General features: G+C 61.0%; 2 protein-coding genes and 1 long non-coding RNA gene across 5 annotated transcripts; 2 read left to right on the forward strand and 1 right to left on the reverse strand.

Moving 5' to 3' along the window:
* Positions 1 to 1,688: 1,688 nt before the first annotated feature.
* LOC106975884 (intestinal-type alkaline phosphatase) lies at positions 1,689 to 4,808 on the forward strand. The gene is made up of 11 exons (XM_027056323.2): positions 1,689 to 1,881; positions 1,964 to 2,080; positions 2,195 to 2,310; positions 2,506 to 2,680; positions 2,759 to 2,931; positions 3,201 to 3,335; positions 3,435 to 3,507; positions 3,634 to 3,768; positions 3,860 to 4,051; positions 4,273 to 4,392; positions 4,488 to 4,808. Exons 1-11 carry the CDS (start codon positions 1,812 to 1,814, stop codon positions 4,784 to 4,786), a joined length of 1,605 nt encoding a protein of 534 aa, XP_026912124.2. The 5' UTR covers positions 1,689 to 1,811; the 3' UTR covers positions 4,787 to 4,808.
* A 41-nt stretch (positions 4,809 to 4,849) lies between these two features.
* Positions 4,850 to 6,882, forward strand: LOC128314149 (uncharacterized). Its single transcript, XR_008295635.1, has 2 exons — positions 4,850 to 6,393; positions 6,637 to 6,882. It is a non-coding gene; the product is annotated as an uncharacterized LOC128314149 (long non-coding RNA).
* Positions 6,883 to 14,234: 7,352 nt separating this feature from the next.
* Positions 14,235 to 23,398, reverse strand: ECEL1 (endothelin converting enzyme like 1). 3 transcript variants are annotated; one of them, XM_027047753.2, is made up of 18 exons: positions 22,920 to 23,398; positions 20,820 to 21,711; positions 20,148 to 20,216; positions 19,918 to 20,028; positions 19,706 to 19,798; positions 19,392 to 19,516; positions 18,510 to 18,732; positions 17,957 to 18,055; positions 17,664 to 17,738; positions 17,357 to 17,460; positions 16,985 to 17,043; positions 16,858 to 16,909; positions 16,217 to 16,284; positions 15,909 to 16,033; positions 15,552 to 15,617; positions 15,084 to 15,179; positions 14,787 to 14,863; positions 14,235 to 14,656 (listed from the first exon to the last, which is right to left on the reverse strand). In XM_027047753.2, exons 2-18 carry the CDS (start codon positions 21,609 to 21,611, stop codon positions 14,557 to 14,559), a joined length of 2,334 nt encoding a protein of 777 aa, XP_026903554.1. In that variant the 5' UTR covers positions 21,612 to 21,711; positions 22,920 to 23,398; the 3' UTR covers positions 14,235 to 14,556. The 3 variants fall into 3 exon arrangements, with proteins under 3 accessions (XP_026903554.1, XP_026903556.1, XP_026903549.1); XM_027047755.2 differs by lacking the exon at positions 22,920 to 23,398 and adding an exon at positions 22,685 to 22,842 and having other exon boundaries at positions 15,084 to 15,199; XM_027047748.2 differs by lacking the exon at positions 22,920 to 23,398 and adding an exon at positions 22,685 to 22,841.
* Between the last annotated feature and the right edge of the window lie 3,816 nt (positions 23,399 to 27,214).

Genomic DNA, 27,214 nt, shown 5'->3' on the forward strand with positions numbered 1-27,214 from the left:
AGCCACGTGGCTCAGGTGGTGAGGAGGCCAGAGCGCAAAACGGAGCTACCGTGGTCCACTGGGGTGGGCAGAGTTGGGAGGAAGGTTTTTCTTCTTCTTCGAAAAAAAAAAAAATGTTTAAGGTTTATTTTTAAGAGAGAGAGAGAGAGAGCTCACACAAGCGAGGGAGGGGCAGAGAGAAAGGGGGACAGAGGATCCAAAGCGGGCTCTGAGCGGACAGCGTCGAGCCAGATGCGGGGCTCAAACTCAACGATCGTGACCTGAGCCGAAGTCTGTCCTGCTCAACTGACTGAGCCACCCAGGTGCCCCCCAATTTTTTTTTAATGGTGGGGGAAAAGCACAGCACAAAATTTACCATCGTAACCACTTGTAAGTGCCTGGCTCAGTAGAGTGAATGCCGGCTGTGGCTGTCGGACAGCAGCTCTCTGGGAGGTTTCCATCTTCAAAACTGAAACTCTGTTCCCACTAAACACCTCCTCCCCCCGCCGGCCTCCTCCTCCTGGGCCCTGGCAACCAGTTCTATGCATTTGACGACTTGAGATGCCTCGTCTAAGTAGAATCACACAGCGTTTGCCCTTCAGTGACTGGCCTATTTCACTTAGCATCATACCCTGAGGGCTCATCCATGTTGCAGCGTGTGACAGGATTCCCTTCCTTTTTAAGGCTGAATAATATCCCCTTACGTGGACGGACAACGTCTTGTTTATACGTTCATCTCATGATAGACACTTGAATTGCTTCCACCTTTTCGCTACTGTGAACAAGGCAGCTATGAACATGGGGGTGCAAATCTCTCTTCCAGACCTTGCTTTCAAATCTTTTGGATGTACACCCAGACGTGCGGTCGCTGGATTGGAGGAATGCTTTTGAACCGGTCTGGTCACGGAAACCTCTTTGTTCCTTATCAGATGCCATACCTGTGGGTATTCGTGGCCCATGGAGAGAAGAAACTCACCCCTGGGTCCTCTCTGCCTGTCCAAGGGAGCAGAGGTCAGCCTCACGTACACTGGGTCCCCACCCCTGCCTGCCCCACACACATGCACGCACACGCGAGAGCCCCACAAGGCTGGCCCGTAATTGGACACAGAAATGAGGCTCCACTCTGTCACCACTAGCCCCACCCTTTTCCACAGCACAAGGGACTCTGGGTCCAGTCTCCTGGGCACCCTCTGAGCCCAGCACCCTCCCCACCTGCCCACACCAGTCCTGGTCAGAAGCCAGGCCACCCCCGCGTGCCTCCTTGCCCATGTCCTGGGGCCTCACAGCCTCAGGAGGCCAAACCCAGGCCCCTGGCCCAGGCTGTGTGCCTCACACCCCACCTCCCTTAGCACCCAGAACCGAGCCTGTCCAAAGCTGGCTCTCAGAAAACACTGAACAAGTGAGGTGAACGAAGGAGCAACAGTGCTCTCACAAGTCTGTATGAGCCAAGGGTCGGGAGTGGCCCCCGTCGGGGTGCCTTTCACCCAAAGGAGATGTGCCCCCTCAACCCCACCCACCCTAGGGAGACTGCTGGGACCATCCCGTGCTGGACAGACCTGCCTTTTCCAGGACCCCGGCCTTGAGGCTTGCCCAGCCACGCCCTGCCACTTGCCTTCTACCAGCGTGACTTAAAGTCACAGGGCGGGGGCGGGGTCAGCGTGGCCACCTGGGACAATGGGAGGGACATGGAGCCTTTTACAACCAGGAACAAAGTTCTCCCCTGACTTCACCCCGGGCGGCTTGTACTGCGGCTGGTACCCACGTTCTGGCTCCCCCAGGGTCCCAGCCTCCCCGGAGTCCTGGCCTTGCAGCCCTCCCACCATCCCACAGGCATGCAGGGAGCCTGGGTGCTGCTTCTGCTGCTGGGCCTGAGGCCACAGCTGTCCCTTGGCACCATCCCAGGTAATGAGGCACCTCCCGGCTGCCCCCCATGTAGAGGACACTCCCCCAAGACTGACCTGGCTTCCACTCTCCCCTTGGCCAGTTGAGGAGGAGGACCCAGCCTTCTGGAACCGCCAGGCAGCCCAAGCCCTGGATGCCGCTAAGAAGCTGAAGCCCATCCAGATGGCTGCTAAGAACCTCATTCTCTTCTTGGGGGACGGTGAGTGTCAAGGCCTGTCCACCCCCTGTGGCTCCCACAGCCCTCGTCCCCAAGGCTGCCAGTGGACACAGACCAGCCCTGGGGACTCGGGCCTGACAAGGTGTGCTCCTTCAGGGATGGGGGTGCCCACGGTGACAGCCACTCGGATCCTAAAGGGGCAAATTAATAACAAACTGGGACCCGAGACGCCCCTGGCCATGGACCACTTTCCGTATGTGGCTCTGTCCAAGGTAAGGGCTGGGTGGCCTCGGGGTGCTCCCCACCAGAAGGGGGCGGGTGCCCAGGAGTGCGACAGGAGGGAAGGCCCAGGAGGCTTGGGGCCGGAGTTCGGGGACCAGGGTGGTGAGGGTGGGCCCCTGGGCTTGGGTCAGGATCTCGGGTATCTGATGGAGCCAGAGGGGAGCTGAGGGTGTCTCTGTCCCCAGACATACAACGTGGACAGACAGGTGCCAGATAGCGCAGGCACAGCCACAGCCTACCTGTGCGGGGTCAAGGCCAACTACCAGACCATTGGACTGAGTGCAGCTGCCCGCTTTGACCGGTGCAACACAACGCAGGGCAACGAGGTCGTCTCCGTGATGTACCGGGCCAAGAAAGCAGGTGGGCTTGGGGCCGGCTTAGCGGGCAGGGGCAGGATCAGAGACCTCGGGGGCTCACCCTGAGCTCGGCCACCCTCAGGGAAGTCCGTGGGGGTGGTGACCACCACAAAAGTGCAGCACGCCTCGCCAGCCGGCACCTACGCGCACGTGGTCAACCGCAACTGGTACTCAGACGCGGACATGCCCGCCAAGGCCCGGAAGGAGGGGTGCCAGGACATCGCCCAGCAGCTCATCTCCAACGTGGACATTGATGTGAGCCGCAAAGGGCAAGCAGGGGGACGGGGGGGGGGGGGGGGTGGGGCGGCGTGTCTCCACCGGCCACAGTCCCAGGCAACTGAGGACCTCAGCTCTGGGGCCTGGCAGGGTCTCCCGGAGCTTGGGGTGGGGCCCGAGGTGGCGGAGGAGGGACCGCCGGGGACAGGCCACACCCACAGACCTGAAAGGGGAGCGTGGGGCTCTCTGAGGAGGGAGCGAGGGGCCAGCCGGGCCCCACGCCCACCTGCCTAATCCTTTGGCTACAGGTGATCCTGGGCGGAGGCCGAAAGTACATGTTTCCCAAGGGGACCCCAGACCCTGAGTATCCTAGTGACGCCACACAGAACGGAATCAGGTTGGATGGGCGCAACCTGGTGCAGGAGTGGCAGGCCAGGCACCAGGTGATGGGGGCCCAGAGGTGCCCGGGGCACGAGAGGGACACGGATCCGAGGGCTATGGACTGAGGCCTGGCTCTGCACCCTCCCCGCCCCCCCCCCCAGGGTGCCCGGTACGTGTGGAACCGCCAGGCGCTCCTTCAGGCTTCCCAGGACCCCTCCGTAACACACCTCATGGGTAATGACCCCAGCCACCCCCACGTTCCCGCCCTGGCCTCCCGTGTCCTCAGAGGGCCAAGCGTGAGCCCAGATGTTCACACCCACTCCCCGGCCTACCCGTCACCACCGGCCCCCTTCCCCACAGGCCTCTTTGAGCCAGGAGACACGAAATACGAGGTCCACCGAAACCACACCCGGGACCCATCCCTGATGGAGATGACGGAGGCGGCCCTGCACCTGCTGAGGAGGAACCCCCGGGGCTTCTACCTGTTTGTGGAGGGTGCGTGGCAGGCAGCCCCTTGCGGAGCACGGAAGTGGGAATGGCCAGGGCGGGCCGGGCATCGTCCACCTTCCACGCGCCCTGCCCGCAGGAGGCCGCATCGACCACGGTCATCACGACGGCAGGGCTTATCTGGCACTGACGGAGGCCGTCATGTTCGATTCTGCCATCGACAAGGCCAGCCAGCTCACGAGCGAGAAGGACACTCTGACCCTTGTCACCGCTGACCACTCCCACGTCTTCTCTTTTGGTGGCTACACGCTTCGAGGCAGCTCCATTTTCGGTAGGCCCAGGAGGGTGGCAGGGTTTCCTCAGTTATGTGGCAGAAATTGCTCCGACTCTCCCTTTCCTCATCTGTCAAACGGGGCAACGATAGCAACCGCCTTGTAGGGTTCTTGTGAGGATGAAGCCGGCGAGGCCCAAAGTGCCTAGGTTTGCTAGGTGTAGCCCGCGGAGGCCCCCTGGCTGCGGTCAGGGCGATCACCGGGTCCCTCCTCCCTGCAGGCCTAGCCCCCAGCAAAGCCCATGACAACAAGACCTACACCTCCATCCTGTACGGCAACGGGCCCGGCGGCTTCGCGCTCAAGGACGGCCCCCGGCCCAACGTCAGCGACAGCCAGAGCGGTGAGTGCAGCGGCGGGCGGTCTGGGGGGAACTCGAGGGAGGGAGCCGCCGGCCGCCCGGCGGGCCCTGACCCCCCCCCCCCGCCCTCCGCCCAGGGGACCCCTCGTACCAGCAGCAGGCCGCGGTGCCCCTGCAGTCCGAGACCCACGGCGGCGAGGACGTGGCGGTGTTCGCGCGCGGTCCGCAGGCGCACCTGGTGCACGGCGTGCAGGAGCAGAGCTTCGTGGCGCACGTCATGGCCTTCGCCGCCTGCCTGGAGCCCTACACCGACTGCGGCCTGCCGCCCTCTGCCGGCCCCAACGACGCCGCGCCCCCGGGCCCGGCCGCCGGCCCGCCGTCGCTGCCCCTGCTGGCCGGGGCGCTGTTGTTGCTGCTGGCGGGCGCCGCACCCTGACCGTGACCCGCCCCACCCGCCCCCGGGCGCCGCCGCACCCCGCCCCGGGCCCCCGGCCCCAGGCCCCGGCCCCCCCCCCCCCGGAGCCCCCGGAGCCCCCGCCGCGGGCCCCTCCCCCCAGACCTTCGCCTGCCGGCAATAAACTCCTCTCGGCCCCGGGGCGCCTCGATGGGGCGCCCCGGAGCCCGGGGTCGCGGCCTTCCTGGGCACCCACGGTGCCCCTGGGCTGTTCGCAACTCCGCCTCGACCTCCATGTCAGGGTAAGGACGGGGCTCTGAAGGCCAGGTGCCGCCCGGCAGATAGCCCTGCGTGAGGACCAGGGGGGCACCATCCTAGAGGCGGCCCCCACCCCACCCCACCCCACCCCACCCCCGCGGGCCACAACTTTGCCCAGACCCCTCGCCACAGCCACGCCTGCTTCTTCACTTCGGTCTTCACAGCACCAAGGATTCAGGCACGTCGGGGCTCCCGGAAAAGGGTGGTTTCCTGTCACCCCGCACCTGGGCCTGCAGGCACCTTGCTGGCTGAGGAGGCTGCTGGGGCCAGGACGCGGTACAGTCCTCCAGGGGCACCTCCTAGGGAGCCCAGCGGTCCTACTACACAGAGAGGAGATGGTGACACAGAATGGAGAGACTTGTCCCAAGTCACTTAGGTACTGATGTTCACCCCCTCAGTGACCATCCCAGACTGGGAGACCCAAGGATCGGTTGAGGCAGGCGGCCCCAGAGCAACCCTTGCCCCCTCCAGGAGGCCATCTGGGTGATGGGCCTAGATCTGTGAAGAGATGAGATCCCATTTCCCCCGCTCGGGGGCCTCTAGTCTACTGACAGAGACAAAGCAATAATCAAATAAACCGTTATAATACAGTATAATGCCAGTAGTGATGTGTTCTAGAGAGAAAAATCATTAGTATGTCTGTGAGTGAGGGGACGTGGTGGATAATCCAGATCAGTAGGTCAGGGAGGGGCTGGCTGCCTGAGGAGCAGACAGTGGAGCCAAGACAAGGAAGTGAAGGCTTGAGCAATGCAGAAGGAACAGCCGTGCAAGGGCCCTGAGGCAGCAATCAGCAAGTGCTATTCCAGCACTAGCTGGACCAGAGTTGGGCGAGTGGGGTAGGGGGTAAAACCTGAGGGATAAGAGATGGGAGCAGGTGGGTGGGGAGTTTGAACTTTATCCAAGGTGTGGTATGTAAATTGGAAGGCTTTTAGCAGGGGCATAATGTGGCCTGACTCTTGGAAAATAACACTCTGATTATTTCAGGGATAAGAATCTTATTTGGGGCGCCTGGGTGGCTCAGTCAGTTGAACGTTTGACTCTTGATTTCGGCTCAGGTCATGATCTTGCGGTTCATGAGTTCGAGGCCCCCATCAGGCTCTGTGCTGACAGTGCAGAGCCTGCTGGGGATTCTCTCTTCCTTTCTCTCTGCCCTTCCCTTGCTTGTGTACACATGTGCACTCTCTTGCTCGCTCTCTCTCTCTCTCTAAAAAATAAATAAACATGAAAAAAACTTAACTGAAGAGTAACTGACATACAAAATTGTATTCATTTCAGGTATACAACGCAGTGATTAGATATAGATGTACAATAAGAAATGGTCACCACAGTAAGTCTAGCTACCGTCTGTCATCACACTGAATTGTTATAATTCTTATTTACTAAAATCTTGATCTCACACTGTAAAACATCAATTTGAAGGCATGGCCCTCGGGGCAGTTTATTTCAATTTTGGATTTTAGAGGCTGTCACAAAAATATGGGAGCTGAATGGGAAAAGGGCATCATTAGCTAGGCTTCCTAAACCATCATATTCATGGTTTTTTATTTTTTTTAATCTTTATTTGTTTTTGAGAGAGAGAGACAGAGCTCGAGCAGGGGAGGAACAGAGAGAGAGGGAGACACAGAATCCGAAACAGGCTCCAGGCTCCGAGCTGTCGGCACAGAGCCCGACGCGGGGCTCGAACCCACGAACCGCGAGATCATGACCTGAGCCGATGTCGGACGCTCGACCGACTGAGCCACCCAGGCGCCCCAATCATGTTCATCTTTAAACTCCATCCACCAATTGGGCAAAGACTTAATAAAAATCCAGCTGCTCTATTTCTGTTTTCCCTGTTATCAGTTAGTTGGTTTTACAAGCCAATGGAGAGGTGCTGTGTCTTTATACTTCATAAATGGGTTCCAAACCCAAGGAAACTCTACATTTTAAAACTCTGCAGGTTTAGAGGCACCTGGCTGGCTCGGTCAGTAGAACGTGTGACTCTTGATTTCAGGGTCAAGAGTTCAAACCCCATGTTAGGGGGAGAGTTTACTTAAAAAAATAAATAAGATTAAAAAATTTAAAACTCTACGGGTTTAAAAAACAGGTTATTCTGGATTGAGTGGTAATTGTTGCACCATTTTGGGTGTTCTAGAAACCACTGAATCATACACTTGAAAAGAATGAATTTTACGGTGGGTAAATTACATTTAAATCTTTTAAAAACAGACAGCTTCCAAGTTCTTTTTTTTTTTTAATGTGTAGGTTTTGTGGGTCACATTGTTAGCCACAAAATCACGTGTCCATGGAAACATTTTCAAACATTTGTTTTAACGTCTTTCCCTGGAAGATGTTCACCAGGGAAGGTGAATCTGTTTTTTCAATAATTTACTGAGTGCCTAAAACTGATAGCTCTCGTCTCCTCAAGAAATGTCAGCACCCCAGTCTTTAAGAAGGAGGGAAAGGTAGGAGGAAAGAGAGGGGGAATTCACAACAGCCCTTTCCCATTGTTTGTGTGGCCTGGAAACTTTCCTGGTCACACCCGATTTTATTACCAAGTATCATAAAGATTCTGCTTTACTAGAACAACCTTGGTTTTTGTTTAACTTTTTTTAAATATTTATTTTTGAGAGAGAGAGAGAGACAGACAGAGCATGAGTGAGGGAGGGGGACACAGAATCAGAAGCAGGCTCCAGGCTCTGAGCTGTCAGCACAGAGCCCGACGAGGGGCTCGAACCTATGGACCGTGAGATCATGACCTGAGCTGAAGTCACAGGCTTAACTGACTGAGCCACCCAGGTGCCCCGAAAATCTTGATTTTTTTAAAGTTAACACCACGGAGGGCTCCTGTGCCCTTGGGCTTCTAGTTCTTTCCTGCAGTGGTTTGACAAGGTAGGCCAATGAGTGTTGTAGGTACAGCTCCCTCTACACTTTTTCCTCATCCAGAATCCTTTAAAAAATTCCTTTCTCAGTAGCTGTTCCATCAGCGGGTGCCTGACACTTTTCCCTGTGTGCAATTGTTCTTATGAAACAAGGCATTCATATATCTTCTCTACTCTGTCTTTCCTTTCCTGACTCTCTCTCTCTCTCTCTCTCTCTCTCTCTCTCTCACACACACACACACACACACACACACACACACACAAAGTGGTTTGTGTATTTCATTATTGAAACAGAACCCAAGCAAATACCTTAAGCTGAGATGTGTAAAAAACCACACAGTAAACCTCCCACACTGGGTAATTTGCGCTAACACATCCTTCCAATCTGTGGTAGTGTTTTCTCTACATCTTCCGACAGTATTTGCTGACAAAGAAATGCCTTTCGGTTTGTCGACAGATCATTTTCTGTTCATTGTTTCTGCCATTTTTACTGCGGCAGAAAAAAAATAAGTGTTTGCCTGGTGGTAGGTGTTTTTTGTCTCATGCTATTATGCAAGAAACTTTAAAAGAGCTTTCCAAATATTTATCATTGCTTAGGGAAATATCAAAAAAGTACTGAGTTGAAAAGCACATAACTTTAAACGTCGCTGGGAAAAGCATTGCGGGGGTTTGTCTCCACGTTCTGAAAGCTTAGTTTTTAGATACCTTGCTTGTCCATAAGGATTTCGTGCTCTATTGAGTTGTGTCTCAGGGCACCAGTCGCTTGGGGCAAAGCTTCACCAGTAACGACGGGGGCAGAGTTGTTTCAAACAGTTTGGTTTTGTTTAGTTTTTATATTTGGGGCTGATTTCCCATCAGGTGTGCACCGTGGGTGATGATGAGCACCTATCAGGAGAGAGGACGGTCGCGTCTGTGGTCCCTTACCTCGTGTGGATTATTGGTGTTACTGGCTGTGTCTTTACAGGGCTCTTTCGGAAGCTACTTGATTGTTGTGGGGGATTCATTTGTTTAAAACTAGATCATATTATCCCTAAATCCACTTGGGCAGACACACTAAACTCTCACACATCACCATCCACTGGAAGTGAGCAAACGGGGAGAGGGTGTCCCTCACTGGGCACCCTCGTTCTCTTCCATGTCGGGGGTGGACGCCCCGCTGACGGGGGCAAGGTGCCAGCATGGAGCTGGATATTAAATGTGAACATCCGGACTCCCGTTTAGGGTGCCCCCTGCCCAGGGTCATGGCAAGTCCCCAAAGGAGATAAAGCATATTAGGGCCCCACATACCGTAGACACTCAGGAGGACTCAGTGCCCCTTTAACCTGATGCCCTGAGATCCAGATGGGGGGCCAGGCAGGCTGGGACCCCGGATAGGACTCAGGCTAAACAGCTCCCTTTGCCGTGGGTGTGTCAGCATTTCCGGGGCTCAGACAGGGTCTGGAGGGCACCACAGGTCCAGTCTCCTCTAGACCCAGGGCCCCCAGCTCATGGAGTCCCCTTGAGCCCCTGTCCCTGTACCTGGCCCAACCCGGCTCAGGGGGCTAATACGGGATGTGTCACGATGGGGAAAAACAGGCATGCTGTCTCCTGGGAGGCCTCAGACGGGATGCCAGATGTGCCCTCGTCCTGCCCTTGAGGCTGACATTACCATCTGATGCGGTTAGCCAGCCCCCACCGCCCCCCGTTCCAGAAGCAGGTCTCCCCACCTGGTCAGCATCTACATGACAGGCTGTTGCCCTGTGAGGCTGACACCCCCGATTCCTGCCTCCCGGCGGGGCCTCCAGGAAGCTGTGCAGGATTTTAAATTGCACCCTCTGATCTAAAGTGGCCCCAGGGCCTGCTTACTCCGGCTGAACAGAACTTCGGCATTTGTTACCAGCACACACGCCGGGCCAGAGCACTGATGACAGGCAGCCGAAGCTCCCCTTGGTGTAACCTTGTCGCTGGGGGAGCCCGGTCTGTGCCAACGTGCTGGGCACAGTGCCTAGGGACCAACTGTGTCTCCTCCGCTGCCCCTCCGGGAGGCGACGGCCACCCTCCTCCCGGCTCCCAAAGGGTGAGGCCGCCCACCGTCCTCCGCCGGGAGGCATCCAGGCCCCCGGCACCCTGACCTTGCCCTTTCTTCGCTCACCAGCGTTGCAAGTTCCGTCCGGCACGCCCCTCCCTCCCTGCCCTGGGCTCCTCGGTGAGAGAGAAGTGGCCACGTTCAGACCCCCCATGCAGATCCCGTCAGCAGTCCCAGAGACGTTTTGGTCCCGCAGGAAGGTGGGAGGGATTTTTTTTATTTATGCAAACTACAGACAAGGAGAGATGCGGCTTAACGGCACCATGTGACAGTGGCTCCGGGACTTGAGCTGCCAGCCGCCCAATGAATCAGCCTGAGCCACCGCCAGAGGCTTCCAGGCGGGCGGCCACTGAGGTGGGAGAACAGGCACCGCCTCCCTCCCCTCTGACCTGATGAGCTCATGCCGGGCTGCTCCAAGGGCCTGGGGCCTGGGGGCTGAGCCGTGTGCCCAGGCGGCCCTCTGGGCACCTCCAGCCCGGCGTGGGGTGACAGGGAGGGCAAGAGGGGAGCCCTGTGGCCTGAGCAGTCCCAGAACAGGGACCCTGCCAGGACACGGGGGGGGGGGTGGGGGGGGGGGGGTGGGGGGGGTGGAGTCCAGTTCATTAGAAGGACTCTGCAGGAAAGGCCAGGCCAGTGCCCAGCTAGTTTTCCCCAAAGGGAAGGGGGCTTGGGATCTGGCAGTCCCCATCCCTGGCAGCTTTGCGGGCAATGCCAGTGACCGGGTGAAGGCTGCACAGGAGACCCTCTGCTCAGATCCGGACAGACTTGGCTCAGTGATGTGCCGTCCAAATTCGGGTCTTCCAGGCTCGCGCAGAAACTGCAGGATGGAGGCGGGGGTAGGGCAGTGGGACTGGTGTGCCCTGCCCTCCCCCCACCACCCCGTCCCGCTGCTGGGTGGCCGGAGGGGACAGTCACAGGGCTACAGACTGTGCTGGGCCTCTAGGCCAGCCTGGAGCCAGCAGAGGGAAGGGGAAAATGCTCTTTTTAATCAATCAAGAGGAAGTAGGTTTCTCAGGTCACTTTGGAGGGAGGGCGGAGACATCCAGAAGGGGAGAAAGGAGAGGAGGCACAGAGAGGGCCCTTCTGCCCCCCCCCCCCAAACCTTCAGTAAAGTCTGTGACTCTACCCAGTTTCATGTGGGAGGTCCCTGGGGAAGGAAGGGATAGGGGGCAGCCCGGCATAGGGGGGCGTCGGGGTGGGAAAGGAGGCATGAGGAGAGGCCTAATCCCCCTGAGAACATACCCCCAGAGCTATTTGCATATGGAAGACCCTGGGCTTTCCAAACATTTTTGGCATAGGAGCTCAAGCCATTTAAAAATATTGCATCTAGGGGCGTCGGGGTGGCTCAGTCGGTTGGGCGCCCGACTTCGGCTCAGGTCATGATCTCGCGGTTCGTGAGTTCGGCCCCTGAGTCGGGCTCTGTGCTGACAGCTCGGAACCCGGAGGCTGCTTCAGATTCTGTGTCTCCCTCTCTGTGCCCCTCCCCAGCTTGCACTCTGTCTCCCAAAAATAAATAAAACATTACAATTTTTTTTTAAATATTGCATCCAGCAGCGCCGAGGTGGCTCAGTCGGTTAAGTGTCCGACTCTCGGTGTCGGCTCAGGACACGGTCTGGCAGTTTGTGGGATCAAGCCCCACGTCGGGCTGTGCGCTGGCAGCATGGGGCCTGTTTGGGATTCTCTGTCTTTTTCTCTCTCTGCTCCTCCCCCACTCGTGCTCTCTCTCTCACGGTCTCTCTCTCATGCTCTCTCTCTCTCTCATGGTCTCTCGCTCTCTTTCTCATGGTCTCTCTCTCTCTCAAAATAAACAAACATTTACAAATAAATAAAAATATATCACACCTAGGGTACTTCACAAGCGGGGGCCCCAGGGCCCCCAGAGCACCGGGCATCTGGAGTCGGCACAGAAGGAGCCACAGGAATGGCAGAAACTTGAATCTGGTCCCACTGAGCTGTTTAGAAAGGCCCGGGGCTTATGGCTGGTCAGTGGCACCAGGCACCCTGTGCCCCCTCCTGGGTGCCACAGAAATCCCGGGGCTGCCGACCCCCCCGTTCTCTCTGAGACCCTAGGCAGGGAGGCTCGGGCACACCTCTCCAGCTGGCTCCCAGTCCTCCCCGGATCTGTACCGAGCTGGCACCCAGGGAGCCCCAGACGGAGGGTGCTCCTGGCATCCTTAACCTGAGGTCTCGGAGTCGGGCCGAGCCTGCTGGGGCAGCAGCCGTGCAGGCCTTGGTTTGGGGGGGAGGAGGGGCAGGGCGGCTCACATCAGTCCATCGCAGGCAGTCCGGCCCCTGGCACACACACCCTCCCGGGGCTGCCGGTGATGGCCCCGGGACCCAGAGAGGGTGAGTCACTTGCCAAGGTCACCCAGCAGTGACCCCTGGGCTCAAGGTCTCAATGCCACGGACGGCAGAACCAGAGCCGCACCAGGAACCACGAGGCGCTCTGCACACGGGCGCGAGGTGGACGCCTGGAAGCTCTTTCCCTGCTATTAACTGCTTGGCTGAAGACTGCTTTCCGTCATCCCAGCGAGCGGTGCTCAGAGGACGCCCTCACCCCCCGGGGGACGGCTGGGGCCAGCCCTACCACAACCTGTCCCATGGCTGCCCAAGGGGCCTTCTCTGCAATCACGGCCTTCACTTAAGACGGGGAAACTGAGGCTGGGTGGGCAGCTGTGCTGACCTTGCCGGCCTCCTCAGTGGAGCCGCTGGCACAGGGGCCGGCAGACCACGATTGGCCAGCGTCTGCACCACGTGTGTGGTTCCCTAACAGGACGCTCAGACAGCTGGCACCGAGTATAGGACGGACGCCCAGAGCTCAAGAGGACGCGGCGGCTGAGTGGCGCCCATCAGCTAACGTGTGCGGCGTGACCTCAGGCAGGGCCCGTGGCTCCCCTCGGTTTCCCTGTCCCTGTCACCCTGGCACCTCAGTGGGCTGCAGTGAGGATGCTCTTGGGGTGCGTCTGGAAAAGCAGTTTGGGAAGCAGCGGGTGACACACAGTGTCACGTTTGTGCCAGGCTGGCCCACACCGTGGCCCTGGGTTTCGTGGCTGTGTCTGGAGTTATGGGCCCCGTCCAAGCACCAGGACTCTGTCCTTGGGGTGCCCGTGGCTCGAGCTCCCTCTGACCTGATGACGTCCCTCAGTTCTCCCTGAAGGGCTGTGAAGCCCCGAAGCCCCAGGTAGCAGCGACTTCTCCGCAGGTAGCCCAGCAAGGAGCTTCACAGCCTGGCGGCCCACGGTCCCGCCCGCAGGGTGGGCGCGCCCTGGCTGGAATGCACACTGGGTTTGAGGCCCCCGGCCAGCAGCCAAGTCCCACAGGCTTCCCGCTGGACCAGCCTCCAGGCCAGGAAACTCGTCTTCCCCCGGGGGCCCACCATCCCCGCCCTGCCCCCTGCCCCCCCCACGCCCAAGTCCCTCTGGCTCCCTCAGCAGGGCACAGACAGAATGGGGAGGTCTCACCCCCTAGGCTCTGTCCACCCCAGACCTCCCCTGAGCTGGATGGGAGACAGGAAGGCTTGGTCTTGGGTGGAGGTGGGGAACTAAAGAGCCACCGGGGCACAGCCAGGGAGGGGCGCCCCCTCTAGGCTGTCCCAAAGTGAGAGAAACAGACAGAGGAGGAAAGGCGGGAGGCCCATGGTCCCCCACTCACTGCAGACACCTGGATCCCCCAGTGGGGCTGCCCCATGTGACATTCTCCCCGCACCCCACCATCCTGTGCGTGATGGGGCAGCCCGCCTCCTCCCCCTCCCGCCATGGGCGGGGCCTAGAGCCTCACGGCCCGTCACAGGCCAGCCCCTGACAGCTCTTCTCTTTCTCTCATCCCTGGAGCGTCCACTCCAGACCGGAGAGCACGACTCAGTGTTGTACAGAGTGGCCCCGACCTCCCTGTAAGCGTGTCTCATAGCTCCCCTCTCTTGGACACACTGAGCCCAAGGCCTGGCCTGTGATATCTACACTTTGAGGGGAAGTGAGTCCCAGTGTCACGCTGGAGCACAGACCAGCGGGCTTGGTGTTCTGGCCCCCACGAGCCTGGTCTGGAGCTGGACAGGAGCCTAGGCGGGACTCTGGGGGAGGGAGGAGCAGGTGGTTGGTGGGAAAGACAGAAGAGCCAGGGAGGGGGGACAAGAAGGGACGAGAAGGTCTTCCCTAGGGTCCCCGCGGTGCTGAGGGCCTGAGCTTCCCCACAAAGGGACCCCTTCAGCCCAACCTGCTCCAGAGGCCCCTGAAGAAACCAAGACAACGGTACAGCAGTTTATTGACCAGACTTAGCAGCAAGAACAGATTGAAGGTGGGGCCTGCACAATCCACCCTGGCCAGGGGGTCTGGCTCCTTAGAGCCAAGACTGGGGACCCCAGCATCTCACCCCCACGGCCTCCTGGAGCCCAGCCCCATCCCTGCTCCGGGCCCCTCCGGAAGTGAGGGATAGCAAGAAGGCCAGGTCCTGGAGGCCTTAAGGTGGGTGGCGCCCAGAGCAGACCAGTGCCGGGTCCATGCCTGCCCCGGCAGCTGGCAGGGAGGCAATTCGTGCAGGGCGGGTGGCGAGGGCGTGCGGGCCGATGGCCAGGCTCACCACACAGAGCACTTGTGGGCAGGGTTCATGGGTGAGTCCTTGGGGCAATGGAAGGCCCGGCCAAACTCCTCGAACTGGGACACGCTGCCCAGCACCCTGGGGCAGGCAGGAGGAGAGACCCAGCAGGTGTGGGTTCCAACGGCCACTACCCCCCAGCTGCCCCTCCCCATCCCCACCTGCTCCCACCCCAGACACAAGGGGATGAGGCCCAGGCAGGCAGGCCCACCTGTAGTGCTCAGGTGCGTGCTTGTCGGTCAGCACCTGCAGGTAGATGGACTGTGACCGCCGCTTGATGCACCAGTTCTGGGCCCCATGGCGGGGAGGGGAGGGTAAGAGAGGGGAAATTGAAGCCAAGGAGTCCATTGAGCAAGCCTGGCAAACCTCCCCCCACCCCAGCACACTAGGCCTTGAGCCCTCCTCAGAACCCATGGGACCATTGCCTCTGAGGGTGGCTGATGAGAGGCAGGCCGAGAGCTATGTCCCCACCCCTGCCCACCCCCCACCTGGCCCCCACCTGGCCCACCTGGGCAAAGGCAATGAAGAAGAGCTGGTTGTGCGTGTACTTGAGCCGGTGCAGCGGGTGCTCCGGGCCGTGCTCCCGCACCCACTTCTGATAGGCCTGGGGGTGACAGTGTGGAGCTGCGGTGCCCCCGGTGCGGTGACCTGACTCACCCTCCACCCAGTCAGCCCCTCACCGGCCCCTGTTCTGCACACCACCCACCATGCCGAGCCCCAGGCTCCCTGCCTTCTGCCTTGCCTGAGCTGTGCTCCCTCCCGGGAAGGCTAACCCCAGGCAGTCCTCCTTGCTCTCCCCAAAGCAGCCTGGGAGTCCCTCCTTTTCCAGGGGACCCTGTGCCAGTCACAGGCCCCGCTCCCCCAGGCCAAAGCACCATGTGATGGGGAGGCTGGGGTGCCCACGTCCCTCATGGAGTCCTCATCAGCCCCCATCCTTCCCCCCACAGGAACGAAGGGCCAGGCGGGAGCAGCTCACATAATAGGCCAGCTTGAGGCCGCCCATGTCCGCGATGTTCTCACCAAGTGTGTGCTTCCCATTCACCTGCCGAGAAGGGAAGGGGCCGGGGTCTGTCTGCCACCCACTGGCCTTCCTCAGGCCTTGCCACCCTGGGCCCCCGCCCACACTCCCCTTCCCTTTCCCAGAGGATTTAGATGCGGCCCCGACCCCTTCGTGCCCCATATGAGTCTGCGTGAACTCCTCCACGCACCCACGTGAGTGCGCATGCACACCCTGGGCATGTGAGCTGGGCCCTGGGCACATGTGTGAACACGTGGGCACGCATGCTCCTCGTCCACGCCCAGCCGGGCCTGAGGGGCAGCAAGGGCATCTTACGCGCTGGTTGTAGACGGTGAAATTGTCATACAGGTGCACGATGCACTCCGCCTTGCGCAAGAAGCGGCTGTAGGAGGCCTCCGTCCACCAGTGCAGCAGGTTGCCTGAGCGATCATACTGGCCCCCTGTGGGCAGTAGGCAGAGTGGTGGAGACGGACTCTCATGCCCGAAGCCCCCTCTCCCACCCACCCACCGGCCAATGGGGACAGAGGGGCTGTGGGGTCTCAATCCACCCAGCATCGCCTTGCCCCCCCGCTGTCTGCCTTTCCCTTCCCCCGACACCCCTTCTGGCCACCCTCGGGCCTCACCCCAGTCGTCATAGCCGTGGGTCAGCTCATGTCCAATGATGGTGCCGATGCCCCCGTAGTTCAAAGACCTGGGCCCACGGCAGCAGCGTCAGGCCCCAGCCTCACCCGCCCTCCGAGAGCTCCACGCTGCTGCCCGGGCCCTGGAAGGCCCCGGTCAAGCCAGAGGTGGCCTAGGGAGGCCACAGTGGTGTCCCCACGGTCTTGGGGCACTCGTGCCTTAGAGTCCTCATACAACATGTAAAAGGTGCCAACGATACCTTTGCAGCTGCTCTGTAGGAAATAACCTCTAACAGAGCTGGGACAGGGGAAGAGACCAGGTTGGAGGAAGACATGAGGGAAACTGAGGCACCCCACCTTGGATTTGGCCTGTTTCCTCATCACTAAGCCACTTTTGAAACCCCTAAAGAAGCCTCAAACCAGGTAAGGGGGAACTCAGGACATTTAAAAGAAAGAAAGAAAGAAAGAAAACCTACACATTTTTCTAAATAACCAAGGATGAGGTAAGACTATGGGGACCCAGGATCTGCCACTGTCATGACCCCTGGGCCCAGCCCGGATCGGGACAGTCCCGGCAGCTTTCATGCACCCAGCAGACAGGGCTGCAGAGCTGGCTCTTGGCTCATGCTGGGTTGGGTACTCACTGTGGAAAGTCAGGGTCATAGAGCGTGGGCTGCAGAATACCTGCCGGGAACACTACAGAGAGGGCGTAGTCAGCAGGAGACTGGCCCCGCCTCCAGGCCCCGCCCCTCGCGGGGCAGGCCCCCTTACCCATCTGGTTCTTGTTGGGTAGATAGTAGGCATTGAGGGCCTGTGGTGGGAGCAGCCACCTGTGGAGGGAGGTGGGGGTCAGCTAGGGAGACCCACGCTCCCCCCCCCCACCTCCCAGCCCCCTCCTCCTTAAAAGCTACCCTAGTGACCCAGCCTGTGGCCACGCCCCGCGCCTCCTCCAGGCTGAGCCTCCACCCTCACGGCCCCCACCACCACCCGCCCCGGCCCCATGACCTCTGCACCAGCATGATTTTGAGGCGGTTTGCCCCCCCACCCCCACCCACCCGCTCCCAGCCTCCTGGCCTTGGCTAAGGAGCCTCTCCCCATGGAACCTCCCTCCCTGACTCGCCCCGCTCTGGGCCAGGCACCCACGTGGATTTGTCCACCTCCTGCCGGATCTTCCTGACTGAGAGCTGGATGCTGAAGCGGATGCTGTTCAAGATGTTCTTGAAGTAGGTCTTCTCGTGGACCTCAAACTGCACAGGGGATGGGCAGCGCTCAGTGGCAGGCGACGGGCATGGCCAGACCAGCGCTGGGCGGGCCCCACGTCCCCCCAGGGGCCATCAGCCGAGGGTCATGGTTCCTTCTCTTCGGTCGTGGCGGGCCTCCCTGGGGGTCTTGGCCACAGGCCGGGAGAAGCCCAGCTGGTTAGGCAGGGTGGGGCCAGAGGCAGACCCACCTCGTATTCCTTGTCCACAGCCTCGGGTTTGAGCAGGAAGTCGGGGTAGCCTACCATCACCATCATGTACTGGAGCTGCAGGCGAGAGGGCAGCCAGGGCCTCGGGAGACAGCCCCCCACCCCCCAAGGGAGAGGCTGTAGTCTAGAGGCAGGGCTCAAGGACAGGCGAGACCAGACCAGTGATGCCAGCTCCACAAGGGGCATCTCTGCCTCTTGTCTCACTCCAGCCTGGCATGCAGTAGGCACTCCATAAGTGTTCGTGGAATCTACAGATGGGAAAGGGTCCACGTCACCTTGGCCCGAGCAGCTGCCTTGGTCTCAGCATCCATCCAGTCCAACTCCTCCAGGCGCCGGCCCAAGATGTACTTGATGTCTTCCACAAGCTGCTGCACCTATAGGGCCAGGGGTCAGGGATCAAGGGTCAACCCAGGAGGCCTTAACTCTGGGCCCCCAGCACCTGGCACGAGGGATACCACTGATTCAGTACCACTTCCCAGGCCTAAGGCTTGGTCCTGAGCGCCAAGCGGGACCTTGGAGGTGGGGATCCAGGCCTGGCCCCCCTTACAAAAAGCTCACAGTCTGGAAGCACAAACTGCCCCAGCAACAGTCTACCGAGCATGGCAGAGAAAGGGGGGCAGGAGCCTGAGGGGCCAGCCCTCCTGTGGCTGATAGATGAGGTAGGCTTCCTGGGGGAGGTGGCCTGGCGAGAAGTCTGGAGCTTCAGAGCGCCCCTATCTGCAAGGGAATATGTGGGCTCCCCGTTCTCAGAGCAAGGCCATGGGAGGACTCTACGCCCTGCCCAGCACCTGCACCCACACCCAACCCCCAAGCCCAGGGCAGCCTGACCTTGGCCTTGCTGGCAGCTGAGAAGTGCTCATGTACAAAGAGAGCTCCAAGCGCCATGCCAAAGTGCCGGTTGGCCTGGCCCAGGCAGACACGGGCCAGCTCCTGTGGCTTGTCACTGCCCTCCATCTCCCGTGCCAGCTCGTGCAGCGCCTCTCGGAACGGTGGTGACAGGTGCTCACTCAGGACCACCACTACGCGCCACACCAGGTAGTTGTGCAGGATCCTGAGGGCCAGGGGAAACAGCTGGGTGTCCACACGGGCTCATACGCAAGGGCCACCCAAGGGCTCCGTGTCACGCCACTCCAGATCCCTCGGCCTGGGGCTACACCCGGCACCCGCGCAGGAGCGGGGGGTCACTCCAGATCCATGGAGCCGGAACCTGGAGTGGCCTGAGCCCCAGTCAGGGAAAAGGGCCCACACGAAGCAGGACACATCTCTGGCCCCTGAGATGAGTGCCTGATGCCGACCTGCTATGCAGTAGGAGGGTGGGCACTCGGGGTGACTGTCTGCCTCAGGACTGGCCTTGGGGGGCCTCTGGGCAGAGACCAGGGAGGCGCTCCCCAAGGTGGCCCTGGGGCAGCAGAACTGCACCCACACCTTCCCTTTCTGGAGTCTGGACTCAGTCGGCCTCACTCTCCCCAGATGAGGAAACCGCAGCTCAGGGAGCTCACAAGCCCTGCCCAGGGTCCCAGAGAGAAGGTGGGAGAGCCACCTCTGCACCTAGGGATCTGGACTCCTATTCCAGTGCTCTTCACATGCCTCCCCAGTGTGGCTACCAGACGGAGGTGAAACGGGAATTCAAACCTTACCAAGCAGACACATCTGGGGTGCGGGTGAGGGATGTGGAGGGGCAGGTGGGGGGGTGGTGATCAGCAGCTGTACCTGCGGGGTGTGGAGCGGATGAGCTGGGACACCTGCTGCATGTAGTCTGTGGCCAACAGCACCACCTCCTCATCCTCCGAGAAGTCCTCCTGGAAGATCTGGTCCAGCAGCCACTTCCACTGCAGCTGTGGGGCCGAGGGTGGGGGACAGTAGGGCTGGGTGTTGCAGGGAGCACAGAGGACGGGGAGGGAGTCCGGGAGACGCACGGGAGGACACAGGAATCCATGGCCGTGGAAGGCCTCGCCCCACCCTGGGGAACAACGGCCCTGGAGTCCCAGCATCAATGCCTCCGCCCCGCGGCGGGCCGCACTCACGTGAGGGGTGATCTTCTGCAACTGCCCCAGCGTCACCTTGTTGTACATGGAGCTGACATCCCGCCGGAGGTCATCATACTCTGACACTGTGATCTGGAGGCGGAGATTGGAGTTGACAGGGCCCTGCGTAAGGGCGCCGTCCCCTCGGCCCATGGCAGTCCCCCCCCCCCACTCACGTGGGCCCATGGCAGCCCTCCCCCGCCCCCGCTCACGTTGGCCAGCCGCTGCTCCAGCTGCAGGATCTCCTGTGCCTTCTGCTCCACAGCATCGGCCCCCAGCAGGCTGAGCAGGCGCTCCATGAACACCCGGTATGCTGCCAGGATCTGCACCAAGATGGGACATTTTGCAGGGGGGAGGGGGAGGGGGGGGTCCGTGTCAGGCCCTAGTCCATCCCTCCTGGAGCCCCAGGCCTTCCCTGCAGTCCCACCCCATGCCCCCACACCTTCTCACTCTCCTCATCCTGAGCTAAGTACAGGGTCCTCTCCGGCAGAGTGAGCCCATCCTGGTCAATCTGGGGAGAGTGACGGGGTCAGAGGTCAGAGATCAGCGGGCAACATGTCAGGTTCTTGCACACAGACTGAAGTTCCATCCAAATGCCCAGAGGACGTAGCAGACACCTACTGTCGCAAGCCCCAGGAGCAGCACAAAAGCACATTAGCCCTCCTTCCACCCAGAGAAGTTGGTGGAAACCTCCACCCCTAATCAGTCTCGCCTGGAGATTCGGGGAGCGGAGGAGGACCCAGTCCCCCCACCCTTCCTTCTGTAAGCCTTCAACCTTCCCCACCTGTACGGGGCACTCTCGGAGCCCACACCGAGAGCCGAGGCCCCTGGCATTCTGGCCCGCCCGATCCCACTGGCACACCCCTCCTTGCGTGCTCTCACAGCCTGCCACAGGACTGGGAAATTGCGGCTCCCGCGGCTCCGCTAAGCACGGCAATTACTCGAGGGAAATTACTTGCGCCCTCCTCCCGCGCTATGCGGGTGCGCGCTCCCCTCCCCTTGCCCTCCCTCCCTTTATGCATAGGTCGCCTTGCGCTGGGGGCGCTCGAGCGGGGCCGTGGCGCCCCCGGTCCCAGGCTGCTGCTGGGGTGACCGGGGAGGGGAACGCACTCACGCGGATGACGTAGCGCGAGGAATTCCTGTCGTCCAGGCTGACGGTGAGCGAGAAGAGCGCGGCGGCGCTGTACACGCCTTGGGCCTTGTACAGCAGCCGGTTGAGGTCCCAGAGCGCGGCGGCCCCCGGGCGCTCGGCGGCACCGCCCAGGTCCCAGCCCCCGCAGTCCTCGATGACTTCGAGCATGGGCCGTGGGCCGAGCCGCTCGATCTCACGCATGTCGAGGCACGAGCGGAAGAAGGCGCGCACCTTGCGCTGGGCCGCACCCCCCGGCCCACCCCCGGGCCGCGCCAGCAGGCGCCGCAGTCGCTCCTCGTTCTGCTCGCCGATGGCAGCGATGGTACCGTAGGTGAGCTTGTCGTCGGGGATGGCGTGGCGCCGCAGCCAGCCACCGCACGCGAAGGAGTAGAAATCCTGGCACGGGTCTATGCTGGCGTCCAGGTTGGCGGCCAGGAAGCGGGCGGCGCGCGCGAAGGCCTTGCGCTCCGGGCAGCCCTCGGAGCAGGCGCCGCCGCCGCCGCCCGCGGCGCCGGGACCCAGGTACTTGAGCGCCAGCATGGCGGCCAGGATGGCGCAGAGGCCGGCGGCGAACACCAGTCCCGACAGCAAGCACACCTCGCGCCGGTTCCAGCGCGGCAGCCCCGCCCGGGCCCCGGTGGCGCTGCGCCCCGCGCCCAGCGGGAAGCCGGGGGGCAGCGAGGCCCCGCGCGCTCCTCCCGTGCCGCACCGGCTCACGTATTTGACCTCCTGGAACTCGTCGTAGTGAGCCGTCATCGAATATGGGGTCTCCATGGTGCCGCTGACCCCGCCACGCAGCCCTTGGCGATCTCAGCTACAGGATGCGCGGACCGTCGGCCTCCCGGCGAACCTCCGCATGGCTCACGGGCTGCAGCTGCGGGAAGGGTAGACGCAGGTTCAGAGAGGCACTGGGCCCCCGACGGGGCCCACAAGCACGACTGGAGGGGCGCAGGCCTAGGTCGAGAGGCTGGAGGCCACCCCGTGTCTCCAACCGCTAGCGGGTCTGGGGCCTGGCCTCCCCCAGCTACTCAAGAATGAGTCAGGGGAAGGCTCAGAGTGGCCACCACCTCCCACACGCACAGTGTCGTCCTTTTTTTTAACCTAACTCCTCTCCCACTGCAAACACATGCCTGCCGCATATTTGGGAGGTCCCTGATATAAAGTAGGGGAGCAGCGTGCACGGGGGCCTCGCACACAGTAGGCCCTCAGTGAAGGACTGTTTCTCTTCCCTTTGCCTTTCTCGTCTGCGACCTGCTACAGCGAAGGCCGGGTGGGGGAGGGGGAAAACGGGGACTGAAGAAAGGAGGTGCGGTCAAGGGCGCGTCTACGCGGCCCCAGAAGCTGCACTGGAACTAGACGTTCAAGAAAGCGGCTAAAGAACCAAACTTTGTCCTCGCGGATGTCCGTAGGGCCGCCCCCAGCCCCGTCTTCTATTCGGTGGCCATAATGCCACCAGCCCCTTTCCCAAAAGCGGTGCGCTCCAACCGGCCCCGCATCGGAGAGAAACCCCGACGGCCTTAAGAAACTGGAACCGGTTCCGTCCCCCGCCCCTCCGTCCCCGCCCTGGGCCACTCCTGGCTTCAACAGGTTTTCCTCAGAACCCAAACTTGAGTGAAGTTTCACCCCCGGCGCGGAGCGAGCTGACCCCAAGCGCCCCATACTCTGGGCGCGGAGCCTCGCCGCGCAGTCCGCGGAGCCGGAGAGCCGAGCCCGGGAGTCGCAGCCGCAGCCGGAGCCGGAGCTGCGAGGACACAGACAAAGCCTGGAGGCTCGGCGCAGCGGCGGCGGCGGCGGCGGATGCGGCCGCGTTGCTGGCCGCGGCGGCAGCGGACTCGGATGCCACTTACCCGGCAGGTGCGCGCCCGGGCCGAGCCGGAACTGAGCGGGTCGAGCCCGGGCCGGAGCCGGAGCCGGAGCCGGAGCGGAGCCGGGCGGGCGGGAGCTCTCTCCGTGCGCCCGCCGCCTCCTCTGCCGGCGCGCCGCGCAGCCCGCCGGCCCCGAGGGAGGGGGCGCGCCGGCGGCTCCACCCTCCTCCGCCCGCCCCCCGCGCCCCCTCCTTCTTCCACCCTTCATCCCAGCTACCTGTCAGCTCGGTGGCAGCTCGGGGGCGGGGACGGCGGCTGCGGGACACGCTCCCGAAGGTCTTGCGCAGGCTCCGGGATCGGGGATTCCAGGTACAACTGTGTCCCGGGAAGAGTGAGGGCGCCTGCTATTCCCAGGAAAGGGTTCCCCTTTGATCTGATGCCCCCACTCCCGCCGGCCCGAAAAGGGCTCAAGCTGGAGATCAGGAGGTGCGTGGATCCTCCCAGCCGAGCCCACAGGACTGGAGACCGCCCGGGGAGAACTCCCAGAAAGACTATGGGGTGTGCTGAAATAGCTCCTGCACGCTCCTGGCAAGGTGCCTGGCACTGAGCAGGCTTCAATACGTGGTCTTTCTGGTCTTCTCCCTTAGCCCTGACCTTACCCATGCCTCGCGGGAGGGCGTCTGGGGTTTTGGTTGGCCATGCAACCAGGAAGGGGGCCTCAGGGCTGAAACTGCACCCTTCCCCCAATCCTTGGCTGGCCTCTGCCCCCACTGCTCTGGAAGTCCCTGGCCAGGAAGAGAGAAAAGGACTGGAGAGTCTTGCGTGAGCCCCTCCCCTCTGAGAACAAGGAGGGAGGCTGCTCTGCCCAGCAGCCCTTGTCCTCAGATGTAGGCCTCAGGCCCCTGCCATGCGGACTGGTGGAGGGAGGGGACTGGCTGGGGGGGAGGGGGGGGTTACCCACCACCTTCTTCCCTTACAACTTGCTTTTTTAATGTGGGACCTCCCTCCCACGGCCCCCAGCCCCTGAAACAGGGTCCGTTTCTGCCTGGCTCACCACAGTACCCTCAGGCCCTGGCCATGTGAGGCACAGGGATCTCGGGGCTTCTTGGACCAATGCTACTGTCTCTCGAGTCTCTCTGCTTTCTCATTTCCTATCACAGGACCCTGCAAGGCACCAGTGCTCCCAGACCTGCCAGTTCCAGCCTGTAGGACTGACCTCAACAGCGAGACAGTCCAAGACTGCCATGGAGCCCCAGCTGATAACACCGACAAGACAAGGGCTCAAAGGACCCATCACCTTGTCCCCTCCCTGGGGCTTTTCAGCAGCCTGGGTCCTGGGCCCCTGGCCCTGAGTGGCCTCCTCTGCCCCCATGCTGCCTCTCCTGTGTCTGTCCATCCATCCGTCTCTATACCACTGCTCTGGATACTCTCTGCCTCCACCTCCGGCCATCATAGGGTCCTCCTCTGCCCCACGCATTCTTTTTGGGTCCAATTAATTCTACTGAGGAGAGGTGGAATTATGTAAAATGTGGTGATTCCGTAAGGGAGGAGGGGAGGGCAGGGCGGTGGCAAAGTGGTTCTTTGTGCTTTTAATCTGCATTTTTTCCCTCAACGTTCCGTCTCCAGGAGGATAATTTTCCAGCCTTTTCAGGCCCTGATTGGTATCATTTCTCCAGCAATGACAGCTTTTATTTTCCCTGAAATGAATGCCGTGAAATTTCCAAGAAATATAAAAATGGATATTGTCTCAGGGAGCCGACTCTCTTCCGACAGAAAGGCACAAAGCAAACAGGCTTCCCTGGGGACCCTGCTGTGCCAGCCACTAGGGGGTGGGGGACCTGAGCCCTCAGCCCCTCCTCCCTGCCAGGTCAGCTCTCTGTCGGACCCCCTCCTGGCCATCCCTCTCCCAGACTCCCAGCTGCCATTGATCTGTTCCTCTGCCTCCCCGCTCTCGGCCAGGCCACCCTACCTGCCTGCCTCACTCCATCTTGCCTGCTCTGTTCAGCACCGCACCCTCCACAGGACACCCAACCTCAGAGACTCCCAGGACAACCCAGCCCCTGAGCAAGGTAACCAGGGCTCTCCAGAGTGGCCTGGGGATTGGGCCCGTGAGCGCTCAGTCCTAGACCCCCTCCCTATACAGCCCACCAGCAAAGAGCAACCAGGCCCTTTGCTTCTTTGCCCTTTGTCCCTTCCCAGAAAGAGAAGCTGAGTGCAAGTGGGGGAGGACACCAGGGGTCTAGCCTCCAGCTCCCGTACACTCTCCTTGAGGCATCCAGTTCCAGCTCCCCTCCCCCCCACCTACCCCCCCCCACCCGATCGTCAAGGTGACCTCCTGACTGAGGAGCAAGAGAATGACAGGACACAGCAGCACCCAGCCAAGCCCGGAGCCAGGCAACGGACGCCCAGCTTGGGGGCCAGGGAGGCAGGAGCTGGGGAGCATCTGCCCCCAGAGCCGCCTCGGAGAGAGAAGGGCTGAGGGTGTGCAAGGAGCAGAGGGGAGGGGTGCGGGTCGGTCCTGAAACCCTCACTTCAGCCCCTTCCCTGACCGAACACCAGATCCCAGCCCACTCCTCCTGGGTGGGCATCACCAGGTCTGGGTTCCGGGGAAGGGTTCGCAAAGACCGCCCACCTCCTGGGGACCGCAGTGGTCCCACCAGTGACACATCTGTTGAGCCTTCACTAAGTGAGGGGCAAAATGCTCCACTCCAAGGGGGCTGCCAACCTGAAGCCAGGCCTGGGTCAGCCTGGAGCCCAGCCGTGATCAGAACCGTCGCGGCGCCCCTCTGGCCTGCGTGTAAGTGGGGATAGACCGGGCCTGCCAGTCCAGTACACAGGCCTAGGAGCCCCTACCCCTGCCTGTGCTCTGCAAGATGCCCCCCACCCCCCGCCTCCACCCTGCCCACCCAGCTCCCCCTCTCCACAGACAGCTCTGCAGTATCTTCTGTGTCCTGGAAAACACCCCCCAGCCAGCTTCCTGTCCTCTGCCCAGCCTCCCAGTGCTCACCCCATCTATTATTCACAGCACAAAATGGATTTTTAATTTGAGAAATGAAATGACTCTCCCAAGTGGCCGGGGTGGCGGGGAGGGGGCGGGGGAAGGCCAGAGCCTCTAGACGGCCACCACGGTGCTGACTCAGACTCTTGTGGGAAAGCTGGGCGCCCACAGCAGACCTGGGGGACCCCAGAGGCCCACATGACCCATCACCCAGCTGCTACCTTCATTCTGCCCTGTCGCAGTGACTCCATGGTGTGAGGGGGTGCCTATCTTTCCTGCCTGAGCTCCCAGTCGGGTATGCTTTTGGCCAGAGAGGGGGCTAGGGAGGGCTGGACCTGCACCCCACTTATTTCAGATGTTTGGACCTCAAGGGTAGCACTTGGGCTTTTTGGCCTGGTGTAGCTCCTCCCCAAACCGCCTGGCCCTCACTAAGCTGGGCTCAAAAATCACCCCCATGCAGACCCCTAGCTGAGCTTCTCTGCTAGGTCCCAACACCATGGCATGCCCACTCCAACCTGGACAGCTGCCCAGCCTCCCCACGGGCCGCGGGCTCCCGGTGGCCCTCCTCACCTCTCACGATAGAACTCACATACCTAGTGTGCCCACGAGGCAGTGACCTCTTCCCACCCTTCTCTGCCCTTCCTGCTCTGTCTCCCCACCTCCACCCTCTCTCTTTTTCTGGTCACTCTGACCTAGTTTCATTTCCTGGAACTTAGCTGCCTCTCATGCACCTCAGGGCCTTAGCACTTGCTGTCCTGCTACTGAAACACCCTTCTCCCGTCACCTCTTCCGTTAGCCAATTGCCACTCATCTTCTTGGGATGTCAGCCTCCCTTGTCTGGTTGGGTGCTATGTCTGCAGGCTGGGGGCCCCCACCTACAAACCTGCCCAGGCTCTCAGAGCCTCCACATGCTTCTCCTTGGCCCTGGGACCCATCAGATGACAAGAGGGGGCCGCTCCTTCCCCCCCCCCCCCCACACCCGATGCTCCCTTCACCTGTTCTCCCACTACCTGGTCTGTCCCACGATGCACAGACTCTTCTCTGGGGTCACCTACCAACCTCTGGATCTGTTTTTTCCTTTTCTTAAAAGAAATGTATAAGTACATTCTTGTTTTAAAAGACTTAAACTACACAAATGGGCAGAAGGCAAATGTGAAATCCCTCCTCCATACCTGTCGCCCTCCCAGGCCTCCCCCACATAAGCCCCTCATTTCAGCCTCCAGGCCCACCTGGGCATCACTCTATTTCTTTAAATGAATGGGACACCGCAGATGTGAGGGTTAGCACCCTGCACCCACTGGCCCGCAGCACCACTTCCCACCCAGCCGTCCTCAGGGTCACATCCCCAACGAAAGGACGCAGGTTGTCTAGGACGCACAACCCGTCTGGTCATCAGAGACTGAGGCCTTCCATGGCTCCCGGCCTCTCACCCACCCCCTGGGCCCACCCTGCCCCGGCTCCAGCTCCTCTCCGTCACCAGAAGGCTGTCCCAGCTGGTGGCATGGCTCCCCACTCAGCCTCCAGCCATAGGTCCTCCCAGCACCTGCCTGCCCCAGGGGCTCACTGTGCTCCAA

This window comes from Acinonyx jubatus, chromosome C1 (assembly GCF_027475565.1).
Source record: "Acinonyx jubatus isolate Ajub_Pintada_27869175 chromosome C1, VMU_Ajub_asm_v1.0, whole genome shotgun sequence".
Taxonomy (NCBI): Eukaryota; Metazoa; Chordata; class Mammalia; order Carnivora; family Felidae; genus Acinonyx; species Acinonyx jubatus.